The sequence below is a fragment of the Protopterus annectens genome, chromosome 7.part0 (assembly GCF_019279795.1).
Source record: "Protopterus annectens isolate FY-2018-M chromosome 7.part0, PAN1.0, whole genome shotgun sequence".
NCBI classification, from domain to species: domain Eukaryota; kingdom Metazoa; phylum Chordata; order Ceratodontiformes; family Protopteridae; genus Protopterus; species Protopterus annectens.
The window spans coordinates 583,921,596-583,949,095 of NC_056739.1; the positions used below are offsets into that span (position 1 = coordinate 583,921,596).

The 27,500-nt window shown below is 43.3% G+C and overlaps 1 protein-coding gene across 2 annotated transcripts in view; it reads right to left on the reverse strand.

The window, feature by feature from the left end:
• Window positions 1-27,500, reverse strand: part of LOC122806608 (2-acylglycerol O-acyltransferase 1-like) — a 158,949-nt gene that overhangs the window by 5,258 nt on the left and 126,191 nt on the right. For both annotated transcript variants that reach the window (XM_044077172.1, XM_044077173.1), the window contains exon 4: window positions 12,618-12,792. In XM_044077172.1, the coding sequence (XP_043933107.1) occupies window positions 12,618-12,792 (175 nt within the window). The remainder of the gene's footprint in view (window positions 1-12,617; window positions 12,793-27,500) is intronic.

Consider the following 27,500-nt stretch of genomic DNA (forward strand, 5'->3'; position numbering starts at 1 on the left):
AAGAACAATTTTTTTAGCAATACCATGAGGAAGACAATTAATCAGGGATGGTTTAAGAGAGGATAGTAGTTTCAGGAGAGAAATTTGTTGTCAACTTGCCTGAATATTGTTGTCAACTTGCCTGAATATTTGCAATGTCTTCTGGGTTTGAATGTAAGACTCCATTATGGAGAACTTTGGAGAAGTACTGAGAGTTACTCAGTTTTCTGACATAACTTAAGGACTTGTAGTTATCCCTTACTTTAGTTGGTAGTCTTATTATGATGTGATGCTTTGCTCCTCTTTATAACTTCCTTGCAGTTCCATAGTGAGGTTGTTTATACAATTCTGATGTTGTGGGCTTCTGCCTTACAAGGTAGTTTAAGAAGTTTCTTCCTTCTAGTATACAGCTTGTTTATAGTATACAGCTTGTTTATACTGGCAGACTACCAGGACAATTTATGTTTGAATTTACCACCATAGTTAGTTTTGGAAGTGACCTCCAGGTCAATTCATTTATCTAAATGGACAAACAGTGTAGCTGTCTACATAATCGAGGTAAATTTAAAGTTTATCATATGTTTGTATGAGGGAAATCGTCAAGAGGGGTTATCATTTAGGCAGCCATTACCAATACTTCAAGGCTGCTTCTTTCTACAGATATATATTCCCTATGATAGCTTTATATGCATAGAAGGGGTGTAAAATGGGCTGTCCATGTTGGTTGTCCCTTACTTCCCAAGGGTATGCTGCACAAAGCAGACCATCCATTTTTTCTTGGGCACGAGATAACATTCCAGTTATCCACCACAGAAATAATTTATGCACGCCTGACTGCCCCTCCCCCCAAGAATAGGGTTACCACCCGTCCCTCTTTGCAAGGAACAGTCCCAGTTATGTCTTGCAAAAAACCTAAAAAGATGGCAAGTGTCCTAAGATTTTAAAAACAAAATATATTTCTTAAGATTTTAACAATTGCATAAAACATTTATTTTGTATGTGTAACACAAATATTATATGAAATAGCATAAACAACTAAAATGCTACAGAAATAAGCTATTATTTTGACAAAATGTGAAGTTCTCTCCTTTGCAATGGCCATCAATTCCTACAAAAATGTGCAACTTTGGGTATATGAAAAGATTTCAACCCTACCCAGGAAACGAAAGTGGGCAAAGTCGCTATATTCCTCTTCTCCTCTGCCAGGCTCCATCAATGCTGGGGCCACTAATCAAACCTCTGTCACTTGGGTTGCAGTCAGAGCTTCATCAGTCTGCTCTTTGCAGCCAGGCATATTTTCCTTCTTAAAGTTTTCTAAGCCCTACTCCACATTATAAGGGGCAGATAAATGTACAGATTATTAGTTTCAGTTATCTTTAATGTTATTTCTCTGCATCCCTCAGTATACTGGCGGTGTTTGCAAAGATTCTTTCAGTTTTTGTTGCTTAAGCATTGAATGATACAGCAATTAGCACACAGTCACCAGGCTGGGCACACAGTCACCAGGCTGGGAAAGATAAGATGTTACACAACTGTTTACATTACCAGCCATCTAGTTCCAGCTTGAGACACAAACTCAAAAGTACGATAAGTCAGATCTGATCAATACACAGACTTCCTTACCATAAATAAAGCTCGCATATACAGCACTTCAATCACCCTTCCCATCCACTAGAGAACAATGGGCAAAGATAATCTATTAAACCAGACAACAGGAACTTTCGGTTAAAAAAAAACAAAAAAAAAGGGTTCAAAAATTGGATGCAAAATAAAGTTATCTAACCTATTTTTTTTTTATTATTTAGCTGGATTTAGCTAAAATCAGACACTAAACACACCAAACATCCTTTCCAACAAAGTTTACATTAAAAGAAAAAAACAGCACTATCAGATATTCCCTTCTTAATCGCTTACAGATTTAGGATTCATGACAGTGGCCCTTAATGCCCTTATCTGCTGCAGTAGCAGGGATTCTTTTACTATAGGGTCACAAAAAAATGTACCATAAACAGTAATGTAGGAAAGATGCTATGTACCCTAGTTGTACTCTAACTATGCAAGGGCCCAGTGAGATGCTATGGTGCAATACCAGCTCACGCTGGAAGCTTGGAGACAAAACATGCATTGAGCAAGGATACCTGTTCAAACATTTTGTGCACGCACAGACACGCATGCACAGACACCATTTCAATGCATTTATTTTATTCTTCAACCACAATACAGCCTAACTTTTTCTTTTTTCTATACAGTCAACCATAGTAGTTAATTTATAAAATTTATAAAATTTTCAGAAATATATTTTCACAATCTTGACAAAGCTTTAAACACTTTCTAAAAATAATACACCTCTGTAATAAATTATCATACAATGGTCATCTCCAGGAAAACGACCAATAAAAACATTGTACTAGATACAAAGACGTTGTGAAACAGATGGTAAAGAATTTTGGCTGGCTCCATAGTGTAAGAATGTTCTACCTCAGATTCTATAACCCATTTAGATTAGTGGCCCTGCACTGACAGGAACCTGCAGGAGAGGGGAAGCACTTGGCAGCCAAAGCCAGCCTGGCCAAGCTGGGGGGGGGGGGGGGGCAGATAGCAGAATCCAGGACAGAGAGCTCCACTAAGGAGAAGGACCACTAAGGAGGATTAGGAATGCAGTACTTACAACAGGGAGTCTGGGGAAAAGCAACCCACCAAGGTGTGTTCATGCACTCTACCTGTAAATGTGCATTTGTAAAAGCATACACTTACAATCAACTCAGAGTACAGCAAGCACTGAGCTAAAGGGAGGGGTGGGGGCAAACTAAACTGACATTTATCGGGGAAGTCTGACTGGACTAGTGCATTTTCAGCAAAGGCCTGGGAGGAAAAGCTCCATATTACAAATTAACAAGCACACATTTATTATAATGTTTATACAGAGTAAACAAATAATGCATACAGAAGAAAAACGTGCAATATATACAAGGATACATCAGTTACAATTGGGTGTATGATCATATGTACAGTGGGCAGTTAAGTAAAATACAAAACCCCTTTTTTTCACATGGAGTTCGGGTGTCACATCTACTTTGATAATCTGTCAATGTTTACACCACTGCATGCCCTAGATACTGTTGATGAATTCTCTTCACACAAGAAATTCTTCAGGTCTCCCTTCTCCAACCCATCTTGGTCGGTATTGCAAGGAAAGCAACAGCTCCCATATGAAACCAGCCTTAATCTGCTATCTGTTCACCAGTTTACTGCTGCATAAAAGCTGACCCAGGAAGGCAACAGGTGACTGAAAAAATATGGCAGCTTAATGTATTTAGGCAGAACTGTGCCAGCATTAATGTGGTCTGTAGCCCTCCTAACAGCACTGCATAATAACGTGGCAATTCCCCAGAACTTCCATCCCTTGCACATTAGGAGCTGCCATACATTTTTTTTTTTTGATTTAAGGTGGTCTCATACTTCTCCTTAATGCTACAATTAATTGCCTATCCAGTGATATTACAGTGTAATACACTCCACATGCAAAATACTATAATCAAAAGAAAGAAGATGGGGTTAAGTTTTTACATCCTTTGAATCCAAACCAACAGCCTACATACTAAGCCATAATATAGCATTCTGACAACCTTTATTTACAGTGTGGACAGACGTACATCATTCTAGTTACTGTTCAAGATTCAATAGGTATACAGAGGATGAATTATTTCAGTTACAACAAACTACAAAGCTATCAAGATCTGCAACAAGATTTTGATTTAAAAATAAATGTTAGTTATTACATATCATTACTTCTATTTTTCATTACCTTTTCTAGGAAATTCTGTTAATTACCGAGCACTGTTACATTCCTGTATTTCATACCTGGTATATGTTCCTACATATGTCACTCTTCACACAGCATGCCTGTGCACTAGGTGGTTACACAGTAATTTGTTAATAAATGACAAGTTATAATCCATGCTGAAGCTTCTCTCCCCAGCACCCCCATCCCAAACTCATAAATGAGTACTATCTAGTAAAACCTATCTGGTAATCGAAAATATAATAGCCCAAATTCAGGTTTAATGTGCAAAGCTAGCATTAGCTGATACTGTTTCATGTCATGGTAGAGAAGGATGGGGCACACACAGCTGTTAAAATGATGGATGGAACACACAGAGCTGTTAAAATGATGTAAAAACTGTATGCCATTGATTGCCCTGATTTTCCATCTCAGTGGCATGGACCCCTTTTTGTTTACTTATAGTCCAGGTGGGTGCACCTTTCTCTCGCTCTGATGAAGCTCAGTCACTATATCTCCTCACCACAAACACAAGTCATAAGACCTGCACAGATTACCATAACTTATCGTTTGCCTTATTTCAATACAGGCTCCTGATTACAATCATCACAAAGGTACCTGTGACATGAATTAAGAAAGGAGTAAGCCAATAAATGAATGCATGTGCAAGAATAATGATAAAGTGTAGAAAGGTGAAACAGCCAATTAGCATGGTTAAGGAATGATGTAAAGGAGAAAGAGAAAGGAGGACCTACAGGAAAATGTGATCGGAAGGATAGAGATAAGATGGAACATGGCCAGTAAACAAGGTCACCCAACATGCCAAGGCAGTCCCAAAGAATAAAATCGTCAAAGGAATTCATGATGGGCAGATATGAAGAGAAAGATGAGAGGTTATAAAGGAGGTGAGGTTGTCAGAAATGAAGATGCAGGAAGATAACCATCATGGTTGTACAGAGTGGTAAGCCACTCTGTAGAACAAGACACAGAAGTCACAGTGGCCCCCCACCAACAGTGCTGAAACAACTGTCAGAAGTGGTGCCAGAGAACTGGCATGTGGCAAAAGTGGTCAACTGCACTAGGTCCAGCTAGGTGCTCAGTTATGACATTCTTGGCAATTTTACTATCAGCTGAAAAGCGCTTATGGAGGGAGATGTCCTTCTATATCACTCCTTCATAGATGGGATGTCATGCCCACAGCAGCCCGATGCTTGGCCAATATGAAAAAGCCTAAAAAAGATCTATGTGCCGTATGTCATATTTATGCTCTCCACAAAGAATGTGGGGCATAAAAGGGGCATACAGACGCAACTAGCTAGAACTTTTTTTGCCACCAGTTCAAATGCCATTTTTGCCAGTTGGTCTGAATGCCTTGTTGCTATACTGAATATTTAGCAACACCAGATAAGTGCCCCATTGTTTTTTTTTTTTTAATGTTTCTTGGTGTTGCATTTTTGTTTACTACCAAGAGTCCATGTCATCCAAGAAGGGAAAATCTCAGCGGTTTGGGTGGCAGACATCAGAAACTATGTCTTTTTGTTTGGGTGCTTCCCACAACCATACCTCTTGTAGTCATCAGTAAGGCATTTGTGCCCAAGACACTCAAATGGCCAGGGAAGACAAATGGCTTCTATCTTGGAAACCAACTGCTTAAACAGTTAAGCCCAGTGTACCCCGGCAGAATCCTTTAACCCAGAGATACTCCTGCTAGGTAAAAAGGCCAAGAAGTTTCGTCCAGATTCTATAGTTGTCCAGCCTCCACTAGACATCCTTCAAGAAACAGGAAACAGCCCTGTAGGTCATTCAGCATGTACATCGGATTCCTCTGCCTCGACCCTGCCAGAGGCCGGCATGGATCAGTCTTTTCCCATATCTTAATAGACATTGCAGGCATCTGCTCCTTGAACTGAGGGGAAATCACGGTTGATTATCGCAGAGGGTACTAGAGGCATTCTGCAGATATTGGATAGGAGGAAGTTCAGTTTCTCTTATTGAATCTCACCAAGGGTCAGAAACTCTGGTATTTATCAGAGCGGATGTCCTTTTTAAGAAAGCACAAAACTGAAGCATGTTTTTTTCAATCCTATTGATCCTCAAAGAAAATGGCAAGAGTTTAGTCATGGCATATTTTCTGCCTTAAATGACCCTAAAGTCTCCTCAAGGGGTTTCAGTACCAACACCTCCTTGGACCTCTACCCCTTCTAAATGGCTTGGGGAACCAGATTCCTCAAATGATTATTCAGTGTCTGGTGAGAGGTCTTTGTCCCATTCTTCACAGATGCCTTCACCTTTAGCTTATGGTTCTGATGAAGAGGAGTTTGTTAGCCCTGAATCTCCTTTCGAGAAATTGTCCTTTGGGGACACAATTGTTAGGATGATGAAATTCTTTAAGTGGGATTCTTCTCAAGTGTCTGATATTCAAAGAAGATATTAGGAGTTGCTTCAGGTGGATACTCCTAAACCATAGTCAGTTCCTCCTGTGTTGGCTGCCCTGTCTCCAGATTCTCAGCCACCTGCTCCTAAGAAACCTCATAGGTTCAGTTCCAGAGGATTGTCAATTTTTATTTCATGTCTTTCTTCTGATCCTGCTGTGGTGTCAGTCTCTGACAAACCTTCTAAGCTCTTGCCCTCTTCCCAAAAACTTTTGTCTTCTGTTGAGGACAGTAGGGCAATGGAGAGGATTGGCAAGAAAGTTTACAGTGCTTCTACTTTGGCCCTTAAGGCTATTAATTACCAGAATATACAACCAGGTATGTTCTGTCCTTGAATGCTCAGGCTTGTCGGGTTATCTCTGCCCTCCCTGATTCTGAAGGCAGATCCTCTGCCTCATCTCATTTAAGTTCTGCTTCTTAAGGGGCTTGCCACTCTACTAATGTAGCTATGATGCTGTTGATGGCTCTTCCAGGGCTGTGGCTCTTGGGTCAATCATAGGTTCATAGGGTGGTACTAGGCTATTGGTCCTAGGGCCTACACAAGCCTAGCCATAACAATTCCCTTGATATTTCTTCCCACAAGATTTACTTCCCTGGACCCCTATCTAGCAGGACGACTGATGTGATCCCAGGGGTGAATTTCCTATCTCTCATTCAATCATCAATTCCTTTTGAAGACGGCCAAGGAGGTGCTCTGCTTGACATGTATGGGCAGTCTATTCCAGAGTATGGGGAGTCTCTGGGTCAGGAACCTATCCCTCCAGCTTGTTATGTTCATTGTGACGACAAGGTTTAGATCCCTGGAGCGTGTGGCACTGAGGGATTGGAATTTCTTTTAAGTGGAGCAAGTCCAACAGCTCAAGGTTTGACATGGCCTTGTATGTCAAGCAGAGATCACCTCTGAGTAGATGATATGCCACAGAGTATAGCTGGCATTTTTTCAGACAGCATACGGCATCTGCTTTAGGCTTGTGTTTCTTTTAGTGAGGTATTTCTATGGCCTTTCCAGCTGTTGCAGATGTCTTGTGAGGTACATACCAAACTGGGCATTGTACTCTATAATGGGTCTAATGAGGGATGAGTACAATGGGACAATGACCTTGTTTTTTTCTGGATGAAAAGCCCTTAGTGATGAGGTGTGCCACATAGAAGGATTTCCTGACTGTTGTGGCGAAACAATAAAGGTGAGACCACTGTCCACCTGTGTCCCTAAGTCTCTCATCACACTTTCAGTGTTTAGTGTACTGCCACCTATGTGGTAATTCGTGGGTACATGGTTTTTCCCAAGGGGATAGCTATACATTTTTTGGCATTAAGCTTGAGCCCATGGCTCTGGCACCAAGCATCTGTTTCTGTAAAGCCCTTTTGAAAAACATCCACATCATTTGGGGATTCAATAATGAGGCATTATTCTTGGCTTCATCTTCAGTCTCTACCAGAGAACATTAAGGCTAAGTTGTTGGATGCTCCTTTGGATAATGCACATCTTTTGGGGACAGCTGGTGATGATATGTTTAAAAGTCTCTTCAAAAGAAAGGCAAGGACTTACAAGACCTTAAATATATTTTTTTGCCCCTCTTATCAAAGTTCCACAGAAATTATCCTTCTAGGTCTGCTTTTGTTCTCAGGCAATCCCGCCATGCCTTTGAAGGCAGGAAAGGTGGGAGACAGACTCCCTGTGCTAAGGCTTCTCAGATTTCTGTGGCCCGGAAGCCTCCTTTATCTGATAAGCCTGCTTCTCTTTGACAACCACCCCCCCCCTCTTCTTTTAGACCAGGTTCTTTTGTCCCATTTTCATTCTCTGCTTTGCCCGTTGGCTCCCTACTACCCCCAAGGGTATTCACAAAATGCCTAGCTCATTTGATGGTCTTCTGCAGGCTCCAAGGCATTCGGAGCTTTATTTGGATGACCCTTTCTTCAGGTGCCTCTTCCCAGTCGACTGTTGCAGGTTCTGTACTTCACCAGCTGTCTTTTTAACATCCTGGGGGATTTACTACCAACTTCCAAACGTTCATCCAGATTCCCATTCAGTATCATGTGTACCTGGGGTGTAGGATTTAGATGGTGCCAATGTTGGCCTTTTTTCTGCCTCCAAAAGGTATTGTTGTTGACTACCTTCTTTCAGTCTGTTCTTCCTCTGCCTACCAAGCCAGCTAGAGAGTTTCTTCAAGCCTTGGGATTCATGGCCTCTTCACGGTTTCCTCTTGCGTGACTACATATGCAGACGCGCCAATGGTACCTAAAGTCAATTTTGCTATTGTATAGTTACCCTCTGAATTTCAGTGCACCTCCTCTTCCCTGTCTCAAGGAGGAATTTGAGTGGTGGATTCAACAGTTCACTCTTAACCCAGGCCAGTCCCTTCTCAAGAGCTGTTCATTGATGCCTCAGACATGGGGTGGGGGGTTTCTCTTGGTAACCTGAAAGTTCAGGGTCTTTGGCCTCCCAAAAAGAGAGGACAGCTCTGATTCTGGCCCTTCAGGCTCTTCATCCCATTTTCTTTCCAGGTTCCTTGAAACTGCAGACAACACCTACAGTGATGTGGTAGGTCAACAAACAGTGGGGCATAAAATCTTACCTCCCCTGGAAGATGGAGCTTCAGGCTTGGGAAGCAGCTCTCAGTCATCAGTTAACTCTTCAGGCACTACACGATCCTTCAGAGCACAATCTAGTGGCAAACTCTCTGAGCAGGTAGAAAACACAGGCTCATGAATGGATGCTTCACAGCAATGTGTTTTTGGACATTGTCCATCAATGGGGTAATTCCTCAGGAAGATCTTTTTGCCTCCCTTCTGAACAGGCAGCTTCATCTCTTCTGTTGCAGAGTGCCATGCAATCTGGCATGGAAGACTGATGCTCTTTCCTTTCCTTGGAAGGGGAGGTTTCTTTATGCTTTCCCTCCTCTTCCTCCATTTCCAAGAGTTCTGCAGATAATTCAGCTAGACTCCCCAAAAATCTTGCTAGTGACTCCCTTTTGGCCAAGACAGCACTGGTTCCCCCTCTTAATGCATCTGGCTAGGGACAATCATAAGTTACCTCACCAGTTGGATCTCCTCACACTGGGCAAGGGGTCTCTCATCCATCCCCACGTGTCCACGCTTCAACTGACATGATACAGAAGGACATAGTACAGTTGTGTAAAATCTTACAACAAACAGTAGATGTCCTTCTGCTCACTATTGCAGTATTCGCTCCCTCTCTTCAACCTCCTCTTGTTTGTTCTACATTTTATTCCTTCTGGATGTGGATGGACTCATTTGTCCCATGGTGACCATTCTCTTCTGGAACAATTCAGTTCTATGTAGTGGTGCGAGTACATCTCATATGCCCTACATTCTTTGTGGGGAGCATACATTCTTTTTAGGCTTTTTCATACTGGCGAGTATCAGGCTGCCTTGGGAAGGACATCCATTCTATGAAGAACACTGCAACAGTAAAGAAAAGGACTTGCACTGTTATGGTAAGATTTTACACAACTGTACTTTCTGCAGGGTTAAGAGATAGAATTTCAGAGCTTGAGCAGTACAGCAGATAAGCTGGATAAAGGGGACACTGCAATCCCTGTAGAGAAGATGCAATGCCTTCAGTAAGGCCTTTGTTACCTGCCAAATGGTGGTAAAATGAAAACAGCACAGGGTGGGGGACACACGCTACTAGGGTGTACAAGGAACTGGTTATCTGATAGAAGACAAAAGGCAGCAATCAAGGATGAACTGCTGATTGAAATGACGATTGGGTTGCTACAGTGCTTACAACAGGGAAAGTCCTATTCAATAAATCTGTGTCAAGCATCACAGCAGACTAGAGAACTGAATGACTGTCAATGACAGAACTACAGCAGTGAGTCAGGACAAGGAAGCCAATCTCCAATGTGATGTAATGCAACCTAGCACCGGAGGGGATAAGTGACAGCTGGAATTCAATGCAAAAAAAATGTAAAGTTTTTCAATCTGCTGGGGACATTCGGATAAATATTGTATGGCAGACTGCCACTAGGGTAAAGTAAATAAAGATCAGATTTGGGATAATGTTCATGTTAAATCATGATTGTGGCATGATAAAGGAATCATGCATTTGATAAAAGCTGATATTTCCACAGATGGCTTCTATTCATTATGTCCTGCACTGGCTTCTATTCATTATATCCTGCACTGGCTGGCCTCATCTAGAATATTATGCTCACCTCTGAAAAACTGATCAGGAAACAGATATTAGGCTATTTAGTTCATGACAAATCCATTAAGTGAAGTTTTACTTCCACACAGTGAGTAACCGTAAAAGTCCACTTTCCAAAAAATCTCTCAGCAACTTATCTTTCCTCACTTAGTTCATACAGGGGTGGGGGATGGGTGGTTTCACCCCTCTCAGCCCTAGTACAACACCCCTTAGTATACACTGATAAGCAGTTCTACTCTAATTAGATAACTGGTGTCCAGGATAGAACATTCAGCAACTTGTCTTTACAATACTGTCAAGGACTAGGGGTTTCATCATCAGGGATACTGTTGGTGAAATACTGTTGCTATGTTTGCCTGTGTGCAGACTGCTGACAAATCCTTATCAAATCCAATACAATGAAAATCTCTCGGCAGACAAGTACACATGCTGGAAACAATTGGCAGGGAAGAAACAGAGACAGAGAGAGAGGTAGAGACAGAAAATTATCCCTGTATCTCTGTGGCTAGGAAAATGATTCTCTCTCTCTTCTCTTTCTGCTATTCCCGTTAGGGGTCGCCACTGCGGATCATCTGTTTCTATTTCTTCCTGTCCTCTGCATCTTGCTCTGTCACACCAACAACCTGCATGTCCTCTCTCACCACATCCATAAACCTCATCTTAAGCCTTCCTCCTTTCCTCTTATCTGGCATCTCCATCCTTAGCATCCTTTTCCCAATATACCCAGCATCCCTCCTCAGTACATGTCCAAACCAACGCAATCACCTCTCTGGCTTTATCTCCAAACCGTCCAACCTCAGCTGACCCTCTAATATACAGATTCCTAATCCTGTCCATCCTTGTCACACCCAGTGCAAATCCATCTTTAACTCTGCGACCAGCTCTGACTCTTTGCCTTTGTCAATGCCACAGTCTCCAACCCATTTAACATAGCTGGTCTCACTACCCTCTTGTAGACCTTCCCTTTCACTCTTACTGGTACAGTCTGTCACAAATCACTCCTGACACTGTTCTCCACCCATTCCACCCTGCCTGTACTCTTTTATTCACCTCTCTTCTACACTCACCACTATTACTCTGAACTGTTGATCCCAAGTACTTGAACTCATCCACCTTCATCACCTCTACTCCCTGCATGCTCACCATTCCTCTATCCTCCTTCTCACTCACACACATATATTCTCTTAGTCCTGACCTTCATTCCTCTCCTCTCTAGAGCATATCTCCACCTCTCCAGGGTCTCTAGTCTCACTGCAGATCACAATGTCATCTGCAAACATCATAGTCCATTGGGCCTCCTGTCTGATAGTCTGTCAACCTGTCCATCACCACTGCAAATAAGAAAGGGCTCAGAGCGGATCCTTGATGTAATCCCACGTCCACTTTAACCGCATCAGTCAACTGGGGCTAGGAAGATAAAATATTTAAAAATGATGCCTGTGATGGGCAACTTTAGTGTGGAAGATTCAAGACAAATTCAGGAAATACTGCTTTGCAAAGAGGGTAGTGTGACCTGGAATACTCTGCTACATGGGATGGTTAAGTGCAAATCCACAGAAGTCAGAGGTAACAGAGAGGTGTAAACTGTGACAACAGCTTAAAAGTAGCTGCAATCAGAATCAGCTAGAGGCTTGTTTCTGTACATCCACACTGAAACAAGTCCTGATGTTAGACGGTGTGTGCAAAGGTTTACAATTCCTTGACCAGACACTAACTGCTGCAAGAGGTGCTGGTCATGAAATAACGCTGCAAAGAATAAATTACCTATTTACATTACATTCCTGCCCAGCAGGCAGGCAACGACATATAAAGGACACACGTTCTAGACAGCAAAGTAACAAAAAACATGACACTCAGGCCGCTGAACAAGTCACTACATCACTCACAGTCACAGGTTACATCTCAAAATAACCACTGAATAGTATGTCTTTCAAGCTTAATGCCCAAGAACCATACCCATCTCGCCATCACTTACAATGGAAGGCTTGGGGTACCACTAGGTCTCTCCTGTGTACACCACTACAATTCATCATGCAAGGGTTTTACAGTCCAGTAGAATTACTGAGGCACCCTTATGGCAAATTTCTAAAACTATTTAACAAAATGAGAGTATGCAAAGAAAATAACTCTTAGCTATCCTTCTCAGTCTGCAAAATTAGTTGGAAGATTAATTCCTGCTAATCTCTTGCTAAATCCTTGACAAATTAATTCTCACTTTTTGGTACTTCAACTACAGGAGAAGAATACATACCCATGTTTCATTGCCAGTTTGATAAAACCCTTTCTGTGTAGAACCTGCAGGGTTAGTGCTCCTGGCCTGGCATCCAGTGACTCTTCGGCGCCACCTACAGCTACTACAGCAACATGACCACCACCTTTCAGACCCAAAATATGACTGGCACTTTTCTTGTCTGAAGATACAAGACCTAAATTACAAAACAAACAAAAACAAGTAAATACACAAATAAAACGACAAGTACAGGACACTACACTGTAACCATTAATAGGTGAATCATGCCCTAATTAATTTTTCAATCATTCTGTAATGTGTAATGCAAGAGTACTCATTGTATTTGTAGTGTTATTTTTATAGCTCATTATTCATACTCTCAATAGTTCATTTGCTCTCCATTGTCTTGCCATTCTCTTTCATTTCACTCTCACTTCCACTCTTTAGTAAGACCTCAAAATTGTTTTCTCCCATTCACAACATCTGACTGCCAAGGACTCTACTTTCGCTCTCTTCTTGTCTCACTCTGGCACAAATGTTTGTCTGCTCCTCTTTTAAATGATCCACCTTCCGTGGGTTTAACTGAACAGTTTCCCTTTGGAGCAACATTTCCCCTTGACAAATGCCAACTGAATTTGTACCAAATTAGAAAAGCATTACTTGTGGTTCTAGCCTGTGTACCTATACCTAAAAATGTTCATTTAAAAGGCATTGCTTTTGCTCTGCACATGTACTCGAAGGAGTTCTTGCTTTTTTGACAATTTAACATAAAATGGAAAGTAAAAGACTAAAACCAAACTAAAAACCAAATAAAAAGGTAAGAAACGAGGTGGTAAATCCAAGCAATTTTAAAATCCTTTAATAGAACCACAATAGAAACATTTAGCGCTCATCTGAAATGGACTTAATCAGACTGAAAGCACAACACCAATATCTCTCGAAATAAATACTAGTACAAGCAGTCTTAAAACACATCCCATTGGATAGCAAGGCAGCAACGTAACAGAGAAATTAAGAACAGTTGAAATAAAAAAAATACAATTGTGTAGGTTCTTAAAGTGCCCTGTGCTTAAAACACTTAAAAATTACAGCTACAGGCTCACTGTCAAAATCATTAAAACATGACAAATATATAGACATGAAATGATCTGAAAAATAGTATTAAAGTTCATCAATAACCCGTCTAAAATTCAATCAAATCACAAAAAAACCTTCTATATCATAAATACAGTTAAATGAAAAAAACGTGTTCTATAAAACCTTGATAGGTATTGGGAAAGCTTGAGGCACAATACTGAAGCTATGGAGGTCATGCCATTTAAGCCATAACCCTTAACTTTAGGTTGGCAACTTGACTCCTTCCATTCAAGCACGGTCCTTCTATGCCACACACACCCCCCACGAGTAATGTCCTCAATGCTGTCCAGGATATAGACTAATGTGAAACATCTGCAATGTGCCTATACAAAGAGTTGTTCAAATTGTTTTTACCAATGTCATAGATATGCTGATAAAGTTGCGTTTTTGAAGAATTTTCAGTCATTCCTACATAAAAGCCAGGGGAGACCTGGCAGTGGGCTATGTACACATCCCTGGAACTGTAGCAGTAACACTTCTGCTTCAGAAAAACATTGTTCACCTCCTGCTTTAAAAACATTCCCATTCCTTTTAATTACAGCATTGATGTCTCATGTCCCCGGCATCCAGGTTATAAGTGTGGATCATAGCCCTACTGAAGTCAACTTTATTGTTGGGAAGGTAATCTCTTAGTCCCTGTAGTCCTCTCCTTAAAATGGAAACAAACACAGATTGTTCTCTTTTATTAAATTATTTCTCCCATGATGTCCTGAGCATGTCCTGAGCAAAACTAACAGGATACCCCCATCTCGTAAACATTGATTTCAGTTTTGAAGTCTCCTCCAAGAAAACTTCATGTTGTGAGACCATATGTGTACGCCTCACACTATAGCTCTTTTTTGGTGAGCTGGATGCCAACTTTGAAAATGCAGTAATGAGTTGGAGTAAGTGGAGTAACCCAGCCACTAGGGATGCACAAGCAAGTGCATTTCTTTGTGCCGGTCCCCAGCGCGTATAAATGGGGAGGGTTGCTTCAGGAAGGGCATCTAGTGTAAAACCTCTGCCAAATGACTTATGCGGACATTTCATATTCCCATACTGGATCGGTCGAGGCCCGGGTTAACGACTGCCACCAGTACTGTTGGGCAACAGGGTGCTGGCAAAAATTGGGCTACTGTTGGCCCAAAGGAGAAGAAGAGGGGGAAGGCATGCCCGAAGGCAGGAAGAGAGGCGGAAGGTTAGGAGTGTAGTAGTGAGGGTAGGAACTTTGAATGTTGGCAGTATGACTGGTACAGGGAGAGCTAGCTGATATGAAGGAGAAAAGGAAGGTTGATATATTGTGCGTGCAAGAGACCAGATGGAAGGGAAGTAAAGCCAGGTGTATAGGAGGCAGGTTCAAATGGAAGTAAAGCCAGGTGTATAGGAGGTGGGTTCAAATTGTTCTCTCATGGTGTGGATGGCAGGAGAAATGGGGTAGGAGTTATCTTAAAGGAACAGTATGCCAAGAGTGTTTTGGAGGTGAAGAGAGTGTCTGCTAGTGTGATGTTTATGACACCGGAAATCGATGGTGTAGTGATGAATGTTGTTAGTGCATATGCTCCACAAGTTGGGTGTGCGATGGATGAGAAAACAATTTTGGAGCGAGTTGGATGAAGTGGTGGTGAGTGTACCCTAGGGTGAGAGACTAGTGAGTGGAGCGGACTTCAGTGGGCATGTTGGTGAAGTGAACAGAGGGGATGAGGAAGTGATGGGTAGGGTATGGCGTTAAGGAGAGGAATGCAGAAGGTCAAATTACTGTGGATTTTGCGAAAAGGATGGACATGGCTGTGGTGAATACGTATTTTAAGAAGAGGGAGGAGCATAGGGTGACATACAAGAGTGGAGGAAGATGCACACAGGTGGATTATATTCTATGTTGGAGGGCCAGTCTGAAGGAGACTGGAGACTGTAAAGTGGTGACAGGGGAAAGTGCAGTTAAGCAGCATAGAATGGTGGTCTGCAGGATGACGCTGATAATCAAGAAGAGGAGGAGTTTGAAAGCAGTGCCAAGGATTAAATGGTGGAAGTTAACAAAATGGAGTGTGTGAGGTGGAGCTCAGGAAGAGTTAAGACAGGCACTGGGGAGCAGTGAAGAGTTACCGAATAGCTGGGTAACTACAGCAGAACTAGTAAGGGAGACTGCTAGAAAGGTGCTTGGTGTGACATCTGGACAGAGGAAGGAGGACAAGGAGACCTGGTGGTGGAATGAGTAAGTACAGCAGAGTATACAGAGGAAGAGGCTGGTGAAGAAGTGGGGTTGTCAAAGAGATGAAGAAAGTAGACATGAGTATAAGGAGATGAGGCGCATGGCAGAGAGAGAGGTGGCGAAGGCTAAAGATAAGTTATATGGAGAGTTGTAGGAGAGACTGGACACTAAAGAGGGAGAAAAGGACCTGTACCGATTGGATAGACAGAGGGACAGAGCTTGGAAAGATGTGCAGCAGGTAAGGGTGATAAAGGATAGAGAGGGAAATGTACTCACAAGAGAGGAGAGTGTGTTGAGTAGATCGAAAAAGAGTACTTTGAGAGGCTGATGAATGAAGAGAATGAGAGAGAGAGAAGGTTGGACGATGTGGGGATAATGAATCAGGAAGTGAAACAGATTAGCAAGGAGGAAGTAAGGACAGCTATGAAGAGGATGAAGAATGGAAAGGCTGTTGGCCCAGATGACATACCAGTAGAAGCATGGAGGTGCTTAGGAGAAATGGCAGTGGCATTTTTAACCAGATTGTTTAATGAAATTTTGGAAAGTCAGAGGATGCCTAAGGAGTGGAGAAAAAGTGTTTTGATACCTATCTAAGAATAAAGGTGATGTGCAGAGCTGCAGTAACTACAGAGGGATAAAACTGATCAGTCACAGCTTGAAGTTATGGGAAAGAGTAGTGGAAGCTAGGTTAAGAAGGGAGGTGATGACTACTGATCAGCAGTATGGTTTCATGCCAGAAAGAGCACTACAGATGCAATGTTTGCTCTGAAAGTGTTGGAGAAATACATAGAAGGTCAGAAGGAGTTGCATTGTGTCTTTGTGGACTTAGAGAAAGCATATGACAGAGGAAGTCGGGAGTGGCAGAGAAGTATGCAAGAGTGGTACAGGATATGTACAAGGGTAGTGTGACAGTGGTGAAAACTGCAGTGGGAGTGACTGATACGTTTAAGGTGGAGGTGGGATTACATCAAGGATCAGCTCTGAGCCCTTTCTTACTTGCAGTGGTGATGGACAGGTTGACAGATGAGATCAGACAGGAGGCCCCGTGGACTATGATGTTTGCAGATGAGATTGTGATCTGTAGTGAGAGTAGGGACCAGGTTGAGGAGACCCTGGAGAGGTGGAGAAATGCTCTAGAGAGGAGAAGAATGAAGGTCGCAGGGCTAAGACAGAATATATATGTGTAAATGAGAGGGAGGGCAGAGGAATGGTGAGGATGCAGGGAGTAGAGTTGGTAAAGGTGTATGATTTTAAGTACTTGGGATCAATAGTTCAGAGTAATGGTGAGTGTGGAAGAGAGGTGAAGAGAGTACAGGCAGGGTGGAGAAGAGAGTGTCAGGAGTGATTTGTGACAGACTGGTACCAGTTAAGAGTGAAAGGGAAGGTCTAACAAGGGGGTAGTGAGACCACCTACATTATATGGGTTGGAGACGGTGGCATTGACAAAAAGGCAGGAGTCCGAGCTGGATGTGGCAGAGTTAAAGATGTTAAGATTTGCACTGGGTGAGACTAGGATGGACAGGATTAGGAATCAGTATATTAGAGGATCAGCACAGGTTGGACAGTTTGGAGATAAAGCAAGAGCGGCGAGATTGCGTTGGTTTGGACATGTGCTGAGGAGGGATGCTAGGTATATTGGGAAAAGGATGCTAAGGATGGAGCTGCCAGGTAAGAGGAAAATAGGAATGCCTAAGATAAGGTTTATGGATGTGGTGAGAGGACATGCAGGCGGTTGGTGTGACAGAGCAAGATGCAGAGGACAGAAAGAAATGGAAACAGATGATCCGCTGTGGCAACCCCCAATGGGAAAAGCCGAAAGAAGAAGAAGAGTTGGAGTAAGTGGGCTTCCTGTAAATGGTAGACTCTAATCTCTGCAGGGCTCTGTTTTTAGAAATTATAACGTCCAGGTAGTTGACTGCTAATAATGAACTTTAAAAAGGAGGTTGTTATTGTTCAAGTAACAATTTGAGGACATCCATGCTACTATTTCAAAAAATAATACTGTCAAAGTAATGTTTATAAAGTAAGCAATATTCAAAAAAGGGGAAATCAGAATATACCTAAATTCCCACTCGGCCATGACCAAGTTGGTAAAAGCTGGGGCACATGCACCCCCCCCCCACCACCACCACCATGGTCACACCAGTACTGTTTGAAAAGCAGACCTTCAAAATTTATAAAATTGTTCCAGAGTACCACCTCTATCAAGTAAGTACATGAAGTAGTCATAAAATCACTCCAAGCCAGTTTAATGTTCTTATTAAACAGGTCTTCTGAGATGGAAAGTAGCAGGAGTCCATGTATAAATGGGGGACCCTTGCAAAAACCTACTTCAAATGGTGGTCAATGAACTGGACTAAGTGAACGTCTTTGATGACTTTCCATACACAGTAGGCCATAGGGGTGGGTTTGCAAAGTCCTTATGGACCTTTGGTATCCTAAAAATCATTGAAGTTCTTGGATTGACCATAGTAAGAAACTTAAAATCACCATGTGTGATGACATCCTGTGTGAAACAATCATTTTAAAAACAAATTTGAAATAGGCTGTGTTTCTTTCATTAATTGAAACCTCCTCATATGTCTCAAAACAGGATATCAAACATTTTATTAACATAGTCATTACTGTTCATGACCACAAACCAACCCCCTTTTTCCAGTTTCATCAGTCTTGTCTATGTTTCAACAAATTAAATTCACTTTGTCAAGTTAGAACATTTAGATACATACTTTAACACTTGCCCAATATATTCACAACTTTTTTTTTAAACAAAACAAAGGGGTGCAGAGATGGGGTGATGACATGGGTTGAACGTACTTGATTTAGAATGTGCACTAAAAAACTGAGCGTTCCTACTGTCACACTCAAAATATAGACAAAAATTCAATTTTCTTGTAAACAGTTTCAAGTCTACTAAAATGTCCTCAACCCGGGCTCTGCGAGTGGGCACGAATGTTAACCCTTTCTCAAATAGATGAGCCCAGGCTTGATTAACTTGAAAGTCCCAATAATTACATATTAAAAAAAAAAAAAAAAAAAAAAAAAAAACTTTTTTTTTTTTTTTTTTGTTTTTATATATAAACAAAACAAAAAGACAAAAAGACGGTCAACTGATCAATTTCTGTGGAGTCTCCCTGTAGGAGGGCCTTCTGTTCTCTCTGTCTCTGGCCCTCCAGCTGCTGCCAATTGCAAATACTCTCAGATCGCCTTGGTTGAGGTAACTCAAAAGGGGATGCCGCAAAAACCTCACCCTGACCATCGTCATATAAATGGTCATACCCCAGGATACCTCAACGTTCAAACGGACTACAAAGCCAGTTGCCTTCAATTCCCTCACCCATAACTTCGTTACTACTAAAAAATCTGGGTGGAGGTGGAAAGGCCAAAACCACTCTGTCCTTGTCCCTGTCGAGCTTTTTTTTTTTTCTTTTTTGGTTTTGACCTGAACAATGATGTCAAGTTCATCAAAAACAGAAAGGTAGTCAAAGCTCCTGGTAGAAAATTCTACAGGCTGATTTAATCTCACCCAGCAGTTTGTCCATGAATTTATCAGCATATGTATGTATGACACTGGTAAAAACAAACAATCTGAGCAATGCTTTTGCACAGGCACATGGCAAACAAAGTTTCACATTATTTAAAATTCTATATCCTGGACAGCATTGAGGACATTACTCAGGGGGTAGGGCCCATGGAAGAACATGCCTGAATGGAAGCAGCCAAGGTGGCAACTAAAGCTAGATTCTGCTAATGTTTGTGGCTTAAATGATAGGACCTCCATAGCTTCAGTATTACACCTCAAGTCTTCCCCAAAACCTATAAAGGTTTTATAGAACAAGTTTTTTCTTTTAACTGTATTTATTATCTATAAGTTTTTTTTTTGTGATTGAACTGCATTTTAGATGCTTTTTTATGAACTTACTTTTCGCATCCAATTTTTTCGATCATTTCATGTTCTTAGATGTGCCAAGTTTTAATAATCTTAACAGCGAGCCTATAGGTTCATAGATTCATACTAGGCTAACTGCCCTTGTGGGCCATTTTAAGCCTGGCCACCTACCACATGTGAAAACCAAACCCTGCACCTTGTGTTTGTAAGGTACACACCCTAACCATTATGCCAACCTTCCACCCCTATACTTTAACTTAAAAGCACGGGATACTAAGAACCTACACAATTATATATATATATATATATATATATATATATATATATATATATATATATATATGTATATATATTTTTTTTTTTTTTTTTTTTACTTCAACTGTTCATTTGCCACCATTATGTTGCTGCCTTGATGTGTTTTAAGACTGCTTGCACTAATATTTATTTGGAGAGTTAATGGTGTTGATCAAGTCCAGTTCACACAAAAGTGTTAAATGTTTATATCACAGTTCTATTAAAGGATTTTAAAATGGCTTAGGATTTACCATCTAGTTTAAGAGGATTTATTTGCTTCTATGTGTAATTTAACAATATCGGGGAACCAGTTATTGCAGTGTGTGGGAGGCATTTTATCCTAGAAGGTGGTGTATGGAGCAACAGTGGTCAACTTTTTTTTCACAATTCTAATGATTTACAAGTCCCTGTGGTTGGTGGTGTCGACTGTGCACACCGTGCGGTTCCAAGCACAGCAGTTGAATTTGGTCACCAGTGGCAACAACCAGGTAACCCAGAGCAGAGCACCGATCGGTTTGTGCAGATGGGCAGAGCCCCTCTACTAATAAACCCACATTCAGTGAAGGAGTGACTTGATGAAAAAGCAGTTTTCCTGTTCGGTGCTTAAAGAAGGTGTTAATGAGCAACAGCAATTTTAAAAACAATGTCAAGTACTTTAGGAAATTTACTAGAGTAAGCCACGTTCCAAAGGACTTGAGGTATTGTAAATATCTGACCCTTGGTTGCTGCCAATTCCAAATCCACTCATATCTTTTCAGTTGAGGTAACTTTAAAGGGGATGCTGCAAAATTAGAAGTTATGTACCTACCATAACGTTCCATGTTAGTTGTCTTCTCTCGCCTTCTTTCTTGCTGGATGGGTTTGGAGCCGATCCTCGGCTCCAACTCGGCACTTGCTAAGCTCACTTTTACCAGCTCGAGGCAGCCCCATATCCCATGATGCAAGGCGGTAATTACCCAGATCTCGTTTGGTATCTAGAGGAAAAACTGCCTATAAAACTTTCCACCAAGGAAAGAGGAACAACTAACCTAAAAAGGCTGTAAAGGGAAACCAGGTAATCAAGGTCAAGAACTAACTGGTGTCCAAGGAAGAAGAATCTTCCAGAGAAATAGGGAGATCAAGGTCTGTCCAGGCTAGGGGGACAGGAGGGAGGGACGCAAGAAAGAAGGCGAGAAGACAACTAACATGGAACGTTATGGTAGGTACATAACTTCTAAATGTTAAGTTGTCAATCTCGCCTTCATTCTTGCTGGATGGGACCGCGTCCCTAGCACCTCTATCCTGGGTGGCTCAATGGAACAGACTCTTGAGAACTGTGGAACCAAAGCTTTCCCTGTCCCTGGAGGCCAAATCCAATTTGTAATGAGAAATGAAGGTATGAGGAGTGGCCCAAGTGGCTGCTGCACAAATAGTATCTAAGGGTAGTTTAGCCTGAAAAGCTGCAGAAGGGGCTAGACCTCTTGTGGAATGTGCTTTAGGTTTTGAGCTCAATTGTTTGCCCCTAAGCTAATAAATGTCAGAAATGGTGGAAGATAGCCATCTGGATAAGGTCACTAGCCATCTGGATAAGGTCACTTTAGAAACAGGGAGACCTTTTCTATTTTCAGCATAAGAAAGGAAGAGCTGATCAGACTTCCTAAACTGCTTCGTTCTGTCCAAGTAATATCCGAGTTGGCGATGAACATCTAGGTAATGTAATTTTTGTTCCGTCCTGTTAGAATAATTTGGAAAAAATACAGGAAGATCAATGGATTGGTTTAAATTTGTCTTAGAAGCAACCTTGGGCAAAAAGGATGGATTGGTTCTCAAGGATACTCTGTCCTTGTGGAAGACCAAATAAGGGGGACGAACAGAGAGGGCATGAAGTTCAGACACTCTTCTAGCCGAGGTAATAGCGACTAGAAAAAGTGTCTTCCAAGAAAGAAACTTTAATGAACATGAAGCAGCCGGTTCGAAAGGGGGAAGAATCAAGGATGTCAGCACTAAATTTAGGCCCCACTGTGGTGGAGGATCCCTAACAGGGGGTTTAAGGAGGAACACTCCTTTGAGAAAAGCTTTGCAAAGTTTGTGGGGCATAATGTTGTGGTCTGCAAATCCGACATGAAAATTCGATATTGCTGCCAACTGAACTTTGACTGTGGAAGACGAAGAACCCGAGTGAAAAATTTCCACTAGAAAATCCAAGACTGACTGAATAGGGGCAGTAAAGGGGTCTATGTTCTTAGATTTTGCCCAAAGGGAGAAGCGTTTCCACTTGCTAGAGTAAATCCTCCTGGTAGAGGACTTAAGAGAAGCTACTATGATATCTCTAACAGGGTTAGAGGTCATAGGAAGCCTGGCTAAGGATGGAAGTGGAGCAACCAAGCTGTGAGGTTGAGGGAAGGAACGGATCGGTGCAGTTGACCAGACTGGTGGGTTAGAAGATCTGGAGCTGGGTCCAGATGCCAAGGCTGCACCAAGAAATGGCGATGAAGGAACGGGAACCAAATTTGTTGAGGCCAGTAAGGGGCAATGAGAATCATTTTGGCTCTCAAAATGGTAGCTTTCTGGAGTACTTGTGGTATCAATGGAAAGGGAGGAAATGCATAAAGGAGTCCCCGGGGCCAATCTTGGGTAAGAGCGTCTCTGGGGGGATGGCCCGGAAGTGGGAAGAGAGAGAAGAAGTCTGGGCATTTGCTGTTTTGAGGTGTAGCAAAAAGATCGCAGCATGGGCGGCCCCACTTCCGAAAAATCTCCTCCACTATGGATTGCTTGAGAGACCACTCGTGAGGCATAAGTATAGCTCTACTCAATCTGTCCGCTATTATGTTGGTTTTCCCAGGGATATGCGTTGCTACCAGAAACCGATGAGAGGAGATTGCCCATCTGAGAGCCTCTCGACACAAGGGATAGGACTTGGTTCCGCCCTGCTTGTTGATGTACCACACGACGGACATGTTGTCCATGTGAACTGCAATAGTTCCTAAGGGAAGAAAGTCGTTGAGGGCTTGCAACGTTAAAAGCACTGCTCTCATCTCTAGGACATTTATGTGCAGGTGGGATTCGAACGGTTGCCACGTGCCATGAACAATCCTGCCCTGATAATGCCCCCTCACCGATCAGGGAGGCATCCGAAGTGACCGTGGCTACCGGGGCCAGGGGAACAAATGGTCTGCCCTGATGGACTAGAGGAGAGGAAATCCACCAGGATAGATGGTTCTTGCAGGTTTGTGTCACCAGGATCTTGTGACGCATGGGAAGCTGCTGGAAGGACCACTGGGTGAACAACATCCATTGTAGGAGACGCATGTAAAAACGGGCCAGAGGAAGAAGTGTGATGGCAGCTGCCATGAGGCCCAACACTTTCAGGACCAACCTGGCTTGTACCCTTTTGCTGGATAGGATGATCCGAACGTTGTTTTGGATATCTAGGATTCTCTGACTGGTTAGGTTTGCTGACATCAGAGTAGTGTCTAGATTTGCGCCTATAAAGGTAATAGATTGGCAGGGCGATAAGGAAGACTTTTCGAAGTTGACCGAAATTCCTAACTGACCGCAGAGACGTAAAGTGTAATCTCTGGCTTGGAGAAGTTGATGCCTGGTGGTGGCGGAGAGGAGCCAGTCGTCGAGATACGGAAACACCTGGAATCCTTGACGTCTCAGGTGAGCCGTGACCACTGCCATGCATTTGGTGAACACTCTGGTGGCTGTAGTGAGACCAAAGGGCAGGGCTCTGAATTGAAAATGATTGGTCCCCAGCCGAAAGCGTAGACCTTCTGGAGCGTCTGTGGATTTTTATGTGATAGTACGCATCCTGAAGGTCTATGGAGCACATCCAGTTGTCTTTGCCCAGAAAAGGCAAAATCGATTGAAGTGTGACCATCCGAAATCTTGTCTTTTTGACAGACTTGTTAAGCCTGCTGAGGTCTAATATTGGTCTCCAGTCTCCCGTCTTTTTGGGAACCAAAAAGAACCTTGAGTAGATTCCGGACTCTAAATGGTCTGATGGAACTGGCTGGATGGCCCTTTTTTTTTTTTTTTTTAGAAGCTTTGAAACCTCTAGTTTTGCAATTTCCCTTAGACCGGGTGGAACGTCTGGAAGGGAACTTTTCTGAGGGAAGGGGCTTTCCTCGAAAGGAATCTTGTAACCCTCGGATATGATAGACTGCACCCATCTGTCTTGAGAGGGAAAACCAGGCTTCTGGGTACAGCGACAATCCCCCCCCCCCCCGACTGCCTCCAAGGGTGGACAGTCGGGCAACACCTCAGGGATGCTGGAAGGGCTTGTCAGAGAGAGGTTCTCTGCTGCCCTGGTTCTGCGGACCCCCTCTGCCCCTAGGGCAGTGTCTATTGTTATTACCCCCTCTGCCTCTGGGGGTAAATTAACCACGTGCGTCAGGCGTGACTCCCTGAGATTTTCGGAACCACATTTTCCCTCCCTTCTGACCTTTGGGATAAGATCTAGAAGGGGGTGGAGAAATGGACTCCTACGGCAGAAAGAGTCTTGCCGTCTTGCTCGCACCTGGTCAAAGTGTCCTTCACCTGAGGGCCAAACAATGTTGCCCCATCAAAGGGAGAGTTTGTGAAGGATGCCTTAAAGGGGTCTGCAAAATTACAGAGCCGCATCCAGGACTGACGTCTGAGAGCCACTCCTGTACCTGCAGCTCTACTCGCCCCATCGGCTGCATAAGAAATGAACCGCATGGAGGAGTTGGTTATGGAATTAAGGATTCCCAGCTGAGAGGCAATCTTTTCCTGAGCCCCTGCTGCTGATGGATCCTGTACTACTTCACCCAACTCTTTGAGGATGTCTCTTTGAAGTCTAGTGAAGTGACATAAATAATTCAGCGAACGCATAGCAAAGGTCGCTGAGGAAAACATCCGCTTGCCATACCTGTCCATGGTCCTAGACTCCTTGTTAGGAGAATGGACTGGCACGGAAGGATCTGCAAGTTCCTTATTGGTGGCGGCCGCCACCACCATGGCATCAACCGGGACACCTTTAGAAAGAAACTGCTTTTCAGCGGGGGCTGTGATAAATTTTGAAGGTCTACTAGGGACTGGTTCCACCGAATCAGGAGATGCCCACGCCTTTCGAGCTATGACCTCCATGAGAGGGTCGAAAGGCGGAGACACCCAGGAGGTGGAGGGTCGAGATCCAAAAGCCTCCAGGTATACAGATTCATCCTCAGAGGGATTAATGGAGGGCCAGTTCCCCCTCTGTTTCAGGAGTTCAAGGATGTCTGAAAAGGAGACATCCTCAGAGGGGGATCTTGGGGACCCCTCCGACCCATCTAAATCGGTATCTGATGTTGTAGACTCAGGGGAGTCTAAGTGCTTCCTCTTGCAGGTCCTCTTATGCGGGGGTTCTCCTGAAGGATCAGGAGAAACCTCGGAGGAGGAAGTTCTTCCCAATGGGGAGACCTGGGGCGATGGATCTCTGGGTCCAGGAGCAAGAGAGCGGGAAGAGGCATCTACAGGCACCGTGGAGGGAGGAGCTAAAGGAACCAACTGCTGACTAAGCTCAGGGGCTAGCACACTCCTCATCACCTCGAAGGCTCCCCTACCAGGGAGGGCCGAGAGATCCCGCTCCGAAGAAACAGGGATCCCTGGTCCCACCGAAAGGGAAGGCTCCGAAGCAGATGTCGGGTCTGAGCTCACCAAGGCCGAAGCTCCGAGAGGGAGAACGGGGTCGGACAAGGGTCCGATGCCACTCGCCCCCTCGGAACCGACCAGGGAAGCCAGACCCCCGGATCCCTCCAAGGACGGTCTCAAGGAGGAGATAGGAGTCGAGGACGACGGAGCCGAAAGGTGTGGTATCGGCTCCGAAGCAGCAACAGTCACAGTACCAATAATCTCCGGCTCCAAACTCTGTAGGAGAGTCGAAGGAGGAATTTCAGGAGGTGTAGAATAGCGGTCGTCTGTTGAGACGGGCTATGGAGCATCTGGGCTAGTGCCTGTGATTTTAATAGCCTACTCACCACTCTCTCCAAGTCATGGTCTGATAGCCTGGAAGACCTCGAAGATCGGCTCCGATGGCTCCGCTCCGAAAGCAAGGGGGAGGCTGGAGCAGAGTGTATAGATTCCAATGAAGGAGATCTAGACCTCTTTTTGGACGGAGCCATCGGAGCCGAAGAACTTTCGGCTCCAGGAGGAGCCGACAACTTGTCGGCTCCGAGCGGAGAGAAAGATATCTAGACTCCAGCCGGAGCAGAGACATGCTTCGACGATAGGGTGTCGGCTCCAACAAGGAAGGATCGGCTCCGGACAAAGCCGATGTCGACTCTGGCGGAGTCGGAACCAAGACCACAGACTTGGACACCGAAGTCTGGGTCTTGGGAGGCTTAGAGGGCTTCCCGGAGCTGACCTTAGCCGGGGAGCTCTCAGGTTTAAGAAGACCCCTGAGGATCAACTTATTTCTACGTTCCTGCAGGACTCTCTGGCTGAAAGAATGCGGATAGCACAGGAGTCCTGCAGGTGTAGGGGTCCCAGGCAATAAATACAAGTGTGACCGTCTGTCAGAGACATCTTCTGACAGCACGAGTCACACTTCTTGAAACCTGAGACCCTAGTATCTTTGGACATGCCCGAGTCCTAACACACACACACACACACACACACCACTCAGACAAAAAAAGACACTAATAAACAAAAAATCAGAATAGTGAGACACAACACTCACACACCTAAGGAATCCTGACAGGAACTGTGAGGGAGGGTAAGGCCCAAGGCCCAAAACACTAGCAACCTATGAATAAGGGAACTAAGAGGATGGGTATGGAGCTAAGTGAATAAGGTTCACTAAAAAAAACTACAAAGAATAATTTTAAGGGTATTGGGAATCTAAATCTTTCACAAATAGCAATGAAAAATCACTTACCAGGAGATGGTAAAAAAGATGACCTCATTAGCGAAGCGGCAAACGAGATCTGGGTAATTACCGCCTTGCATCATGGGATATGGGGCTGCCTCGAGCTGGTAAAATTAACTCTCGAGCTTAGCAAGTGCCGAGTCTGAGCAGAGGATCGTCTCCGAACCCATCCAGCAAGAATGAAGGCGAGATTGACAACTTAACATTCCTCACCCTGACCTTCTATTTGAGAAATTAACATTCGTGCCCACTTGCAGAGCCCGGGTTGAGGACATTTTAGTACACCTGAAACTGCTTACAAGAAAATTTCATTTTTGTCTATATTTTGGTGAGAATGACAGGAGGAATCCTTACTCTTTTAATGCATGTACTAAATTAAGTAGGTTCAACTCCCCTCTGCACCCCTTTATTTTTTTGTTTGAAAAAAAATGTAAGAATATGACATTAGGCAAGTATTAAAAATAAAATCTGTATCTAAATGTTTTAACATGAGAGCAAATTGGATTTGTTGAAACATGTCACTGAAAATAGACAAATAAGACTAATGAA